This window comes from Enhydra lutris, unplaced genomic scaffold (genome assembly GCF_002288905.1).
Source record: "Enhydra lutris kenyoni isolate GAN:26980312 unplaced genomic scaffold, ASM228890v2 scaffoldscaffold30, whole genome shotgun sequence".
NCBI classification, from domain to species: domain Eukaryota; kingdom Metazoa; phylum Chordata; class Mammalia; order Carnivora; family Mustelidae; genus Enhydra; species Enhydra lutris.
Window position 1 is genome coordinate 10,966,505 of NW_019154114.1, and position 6,747 is coordinate 10,973,251.

Here is a 6,747-nt window from a genome sequence, read left to right on the forward strand (position 1 = left end):
TCTGCCAATTAGATTAATAAAATCTTAAAAAAAAATTTTTTTTTAAAGAAAGTGTTAAAAAAGAAAAGAACAAGAAACTAGAAAAGGAGCCAAGTAGAAGTGATAGACATGAAAACCACAGTGATTAAACTAAAGAACATAATAAAAGACTCAATAGTAGAAGTAAGACAGTTGAGAAATTGTGGGGTGCCTGGGTGGCTCAGTTGCTTACGCATCTGACTCTTGATTTTGGCTCAGGTCATGATCTCAGAGTCATGGGAAGGAGCTCTGCATAGGGCTCCTTGCTGGGCATGGAGCCTGATTAAGATTCTCTCTCTCCCTCCACTCTTTGCCCCTCCCCAACTGCCCTGCCCGCTGCACACTTTAAATAAATAAAATCTTAGGGACGCCTGGGTGGCTCAGTTGGTTAAGCGGCTGCCTTCGGCTCAGGTCATGATCCTAGCGTCCTGGGATCGAGTCCCACATCGGGCTCCTTGCTCGGCAGGGAACCTGCTTCTCCCTCTGTCTCTGCCTGCCTCTCTGCCTACTTGTGATCTCTCTCTCTCTCTCTCTCTGACAAATAAATAAATAAAATCTTTAAAAAAAAATTAAATAAATAAATAAATAAAATCTTAATTTAAAAAAATAAATAAATTGATGGGTTAGAAGGTAGGTTAAGAAAGTCTCTTGGAAGAAGCAGGAAATGAAAGGAAATAGGGAGGATTAAAAAGGGAAATGCCAGTGCCTAGAAAACAGGGGTGCCAGAAAATGAGATGAAGAAAAAAACTGAAATGGATACAACTCTCTGGGAGAAGGAACTGTAGAGATTCCTCTGATTGAAGGAAAGATTTTTAAAAACCTTAGGATGGAAAAACTCAAGGGTGCAGCTCTATGATTCCATTTGTATGAAGTTCCAAAGGGGCAGAGCCAGGCCATGGCACTGAGGTCGGCAGAGTGGCTCTGCTGGGGCTACAGGAGCACCGAGACCGAGGGGGCGACCCGGTCTCGGTGCTATTCCCGGGTCAGCTTGCTGTGTGACTGTGCGCTCACGACAATTCATCTAACTGGGGCACCGGGCTGGCTCAGTCGGAGCAGCGCATGACTCTCGATCTTGGGGTCGTGTGTTTGAGACCCATGTGGAGGGGTGGATTGTACTTGAAATTTAAAAAAAAAAAAAGTTCATCAAACTACCCACGGTTTGTGCTTTTTCTTGTATTACGTCATTCTTTGATAAAAGTCACTGGACCAGGACAGAACACACTGCCACATAACTCATAAGTTGAAGAAATGATAACAGAGGTAGAAAAACTTAGGACAACATATATAAAAATTTATGGGCCGCAATGAAAGCAGTGCTTTGAGGGAAATTTAAAGTCTGAAATATTTATATTAGGAAAGGGGAAAGGCAGAAAATGAATGAGCCACAGGGCCAAACTAAGATGTTAGAAAATAACAAATAATAAACACAAAATAACTAGGAGGCTAGTGTTACCCTGATACCAAAGCCAGATGAAACGTTACAAAAAATGACCAGCATGACTCGTAAGTATAGAAGCAAAAGTCCTCCATAAAACATTAGCAAACCAAATCCACCGGGTACTAAAAAGATTACCCACCGTGGCCAAATGGGATTTATCCCAAGCTCGAGAGGGTGGTTGAACATAAGAAATGGACCAGTGGAACACACTGTGTTAACAGAAGGAAGAAAAACCCAAATGATGATCTCAAATGACACAGGAAAAAAACCTTTGACCAAATTCAACAGGCTTTCATGATAAAAAGCACACAGACAACTAAAAAATACAGAAGAACCTGCTCGATGCTAAAGGGCATTTATGAAAAAGACACACAGGTAACGTTGCATCCAATGGCGAAGGAGTGAAAGCTTTCCCGCTCAGATCGGGAACAAAAACAAGGTGTTTGCTCTCACCACTGCGAGCAAATACTGTATTGGAAATTATGGCCAGAACAAATTAGACAAGAGGAAAAAAAATTAATAAAAGTCATCGAAACGGGAAAGGAAAAAGCACAGCTACCTCTATTTGCGCATGACATGATCCTACACACAGAAAAGCCCAAAGAATCGACAAGCGAGCGATTCAAGTTAATAACTTTAGGAAAGTGGCATGATGCAGGAGAAACACAAGAAGATCAGTTGAGGTTCTGTACCCCCGTGCCTATAACAAACATTCTGAAAAGGAAATTAAGAAAGCTGCTCCAGGGGCACCTGAGTGGCTCGGTTGCTTAAAAAATCCAACTCTCGGTTTTGGCTTAAGTCCTGACCTCAGGGTCATGAGATCGAGCCCCGTGTGGGGCTCCGTGCTCAGTGTGAAGTCTGCTGGAGAGTCTCTCCCTCTCTTTCTGTCCCTTCCCACACTCTTTCCCTCTCTCGCAAATAAATAATTTTAAAAAAGAAAGCTACTCATTAACTGTAGCATTTTGTTAATGAAATAGTACAACTAAAAGAAACCGGGGAGGTTTTAGACAAAGAGCTGACTCAGGCCGGGGGCATCTCGTCACCCCAGACCGCAAGGAAACCCTGAAACCCTGTTTCAGATGTCAGCGCGTCTCCGAGCCAAGGGGAGAAGCTCCCACCGGTCGAGGCATCACGGTCTGAGCTTCAATAAGGACAATAATTACAACGGAGCGAAACCCTCGTGTACATTTAAATGTTTATTTATCTTTTTATTTTTTAGAGGGGCTGGGGAGGGGCCAAGGGCGAGGGAGGGAGAGAATCTTAAGCAGCTCCAGGTCAGCATGGAGCCCGATGCGGGGCTTGATCTCATGACCCCGGGACCATGATTCAAGTTGAAATCAAGAGCCGGACACTTAATTGCCTGAGTCCCCCAGGGGCCCTCACCATTGTATACACTGAAATCTGCAGGAATGTCGTAATTCTAGAACACAAAAACGTAACGGGCTGGGTCACTTTTGGAGGATGATTGAGGACAAACATCCTGAAAATCAGTGAGAGAAAAAGTGTTAAAAACTCTGTGAAGGAGGCACCTGGGTGTCTCAGTCTATGGGGGCGGCTGACTCTTGATTCCAGCTGAGGTCATGACCTCAGCATCATGAGATAGAGCCCTACATTGGGCTCTGCCCTCAGTGCAGAGTTTGCTTGAAGTCTCTCTCTCCCTCTCCCCTGCCCCTCCCCAGTGAGCACATGCTCTCTCTCTCTCAAATACATAAGTGTTACCAAAAAAACCCGCAAAGGAAAAGTTGGTAAACATTTCCCCTCCACATGCTCTAGGAACAGCACTGCTGGGCAACTGATAGGTGGGGGCGTCCCTCTATAGAGCCAGAATGTCTGGAACTATTCCAGACAACAGAGGAGAAATCCATGTCAAAATTAAGCTGCCCCCATTGCACAAGCCCCAGACGAACCAGCGAATCCAGGCGGCGAGCGTCGGATTAGCTCACCTAATGAGAAGAGAGGCAGCCGGTCCTGACTGCTCTGATGAAGGAAGCCGGCTCCCACCTACAGCGGGGCCAATGGCATTGAACCTGAGTCTGACCCAGCCTCTAGATTTAACTGCTGAATCCCAGAAACAGAGGACAAGGAGGGAGCTGAAAGGACAGCGGTGCCAAGCTCTGGTGCTGGACTGGAGATCTCCCCAGCTACGGAGGCATAACGCGTGTCCAGCCTGAGCGGGGGCGGGATCCCAGGCAAGGAAGGGCCAAGGGCGCTGGGTACAGTGGGAGCTAAAGGCAGGCGAAGGGGCCTGGAGCACGTGGTCACAGGAGAAGGCTTCATGGGCCAGCTCTCTGGGTCCCAGGGCCCACCTTTCAGGGCTGTGGGCTGCATAGCCTAGCCAAGGACCACTGCCTTCCAGAAAGCTCCTTGGGTAAAGCTGGGTCCAGTAGGTAGCACCTCAGCTGGAGCCGACGGTAGAGTCCTGAGCAGGGAGGAGGAGAATCAGAGCTTCCCTAAGAAGTCGGGAATGCGAACAGAGAAGGTGACACGGCCACCTGGGTAGGTGACAGAGACTCAGCCCCATGCCTCCTAGACAGAGACAGAGGTGAACTCAGTGCTTCCTTCGTATGCTTTTATTGGAGACACGCAGGGCCAGCAGAACGGGAATCACGGGCTCAGTGGGCAGCAAGTATTTCCTGAACCCAAGGGATGAGCTCGGTGACGCGGGCGTACACGGCAGGAACAGAGGTGGAACAGATGCTGCTGCCCCAGGACACGACGCCCACCAGGGTCCAGACTCCGTCATTCTGACAGACCAGGGGGCCCCCAGAGTCGCCCTGCAGGAGGACAAAGGACTAGTTTCCAAGCCCGAAGTGGGGTGCCAAGGCCCCAGTGTGCCCTGACCTGCCCCAGCCCAGGTTCTGTGCAGAGAAATGACACGCCTGGGCACGGTGACTGAGCAGGAGACCCTTCAATGTGGGCCCCACGGCAGCCCCAGCTCCGTCACCAACTCCCGGAGGGCCTGGGGCAGGTGGCCAACCCTCTGACCCGGCCAGTGCCTGTGCAACGGGCTACAAACTCCCGGCTCCCGGGGGCTGGCGTGAGGGGGCTGAGGCCCCCAGGAGCCCCGCAGCACGCCCAGGCCAGAGAGAGCCCTCGGGCAGAGGCCCCTGCTCCTGCGGGTCTGGAATGGGGTCTGGGCAGCTGGCCTGATTGGGGGCCAAGACACGCGCAGACAGGACCTGCCCTCTGGGCTGAGCAGGGGCGGCGCGAGGTCCGAGGGGAGCACCAGGGTGGCAGAGCCAGGCCATACCGAGCAGGAGGACACGCCGCTAGCGCCCGCGCAAACCATCACGTTGGTGATCTTGCTGCCCCAGAACTTCGTGCAGTCGGCGTTGGACAGGAGGGACAGGGCCGCCTGCTGCAGCTTGTCGGGGATTTTGTAGGCTGGAAGGACACAGCAGGCCCGGAGGGGTCAGGGCCCCTCCCCCGCCCACCCCGCCAGACTCCCGGGGTCCCAAAGCACACCAGTACGTCACACTCCCAGCCCAGACCCCCTGGCCAGTGCCACACACAGCCACCAGCCTCGAGTCTGGAGAGAAGTCGGGCCTGGAAGTGGGGCATGGCAGTGAGGGGGGGCCACACTTGCCGGTGCTTCCGTGCTTCTCCGCAAGGTGGTCTTCAAGGCCAAAGTGCTTAAGCACATCTTTTTTTTTTTTTTTTTTTAAGATTTTATCCATTTATTTGAGAGAGAGAGACAGCAAAGCAGGGGGAACAGCAGGCAGAGGGAGAAGCAGACCTGCTCCTCAGCAGGGAGCCTAACGTGGGTCTCAATCTCAGGACCCCGGGATAGTGACCGAGGCCCAACCGACTGAGCCACCCAGGCATCCCTAAGCTCATCTCTATTGTGTTTGGTAGGTTTTCCATTAAGAGGGTTTTAAATAGAGAAATGGAAAGATTTACAGCTGTGTTGCAATTTAGACAAGAAAAAAAGGAAAAGCCACAGGGGTGCCCCCCGCCCCCCGAGACTCCCAAGCGCATACACGTTTCCTGGGTGGAAACACGGGTCGTGCTCACCATTGTACTTGGTCCTTCCCCAGCCAGAGGTGGTGCACAGCAAACCAGAGGGAAATTCGTCTGTCACCTCAGGCAGGCATACGGGGGACACCGTCTGGGAGAAGCGGGCAGGCGTGGCCAGCTTCCGCAGGGCAAAGTCATGGCCGATGGTGAACATGTTGAACTTGGGGTTGTTGAAAACCTATAGGGCAGAGCTGAAACAACAAAATTAGGCCCTCGGGTCCATTGGCCCTCAGGTTGCAAGGAGATAAGCTCTTTTTTTGGAGGCCGCCGTGCAGGAAACAGACCCACAGAAGCCCGCAATGAGAATTCAGAGGGCATCCCCATCCATGCTGGGCTCCTGTGTCTCCAGCAGCCCAAGGGTTCTGTCCTTCCTGCTCCTGTCCCCACCCAGGCCAGTCGCACCCGGCTCGGGCGTACCTTGGCAATCTTCAGGACCTGGATGTTCTCCTCATTTGAGCGCTGGTTAAACTACCCAGCCACGACGAGGTGAGACGTACTAGGGTGATCACATGGAAATTAAGGACTGGGAGTGGGCCTGCTCTCTCCTCAGTCCCAAATGTAGGCAGAATCAGAGCGCTGAGCCTGCCCAGGCCTCACCTGATCCCACAGTGGGCGGCAGTGACCACCCAGTCCTCACTGATGAGGGAGCCCCCGCAGAAGTGGAAGCCAGTGTTGTCCTGTGTCTCCGTGCATCTGTTGGATTTCTGTATGTTATTATCAGAGTGATCGTGGTAGACATGGAAACACAGAGAAAAGTGTAAAAAGGCAGGAAACAAGGCCCCCGAGGCAGTGGGGGTACCCTGGGGCTGGTTTGTAGCTCTGCTCCTATGTCCAGAGGAGCCTCTATGTTTTCGTGTTCTTGAGTTTGTGAGTGGGAATATCTACTTTTTTTTGTTTAAGATTTTATTTATTTATTTGACAGACATCACAAGTAGGCAGAGAGGCAGGCAGAGAGAGAGGGGGAAACAGGCTCCCCACTGAGCAGAGAGCCCCATGCAGGGCTCCATCCCAGAACCCTGGGATCATGACCTGAGCTGAAGGCAGAGGCTTTAACCCACTGAGCCACCCAGGCGCCCCCAGGGCCTTCCTGATGAAGGAGCAGAAAACAGGCTGAGAAATCAGACTGCGGGGCTGGACGCCCAGCCTGCGTGCTGTGAGCCCTCAGAGGGTCGCCGAATCGCCATTGCTCGCTTCCTCAGTAAGCTGGGGAGCAAACGAGGCTCACCGCTCGGGTCAAAACTCACCTGTTGAGTGGGGGAGTGAAATTAAAACTT

The 6,747-nt window shown here is 51.7% G+C and overlaps 1 protein-coding gene across 1 annotated transcript; it reads right to left on the minus strand.

Annotated features, from left to right (window-relative positions):
* Positions 1–4,013: 4,013 nt before the first annotated feature.
* LOC111152908 (chymotrypsinogen 2-like) lies at positions 4,014–6,153 on the minus strand. Its single transcript, XM_022511641.1, has 5 exons — positions 6,071–6,153; positions 5,891–5,969; positions 5,471–5,651; positions 4,707–4,840; positions 4,014–4,230 (listed from the first exon to the last, which is right to left on the minus strand). Exons 3-5 carry the CDS (start codon positions 5,625–5,627, stop codon positions 4,069–4,071), a joined length of 453 nt encoding a protein of 150 aa, XP_022367349.1. The 5' UTR covers positions 5,628–5,651; positions 5,891–5,969; positions 6,071–6,153; the 3' UTR covers positions 4,014–4,068.
* Positions 6,154–6,747: the final 594 nt, after the last annotated feature.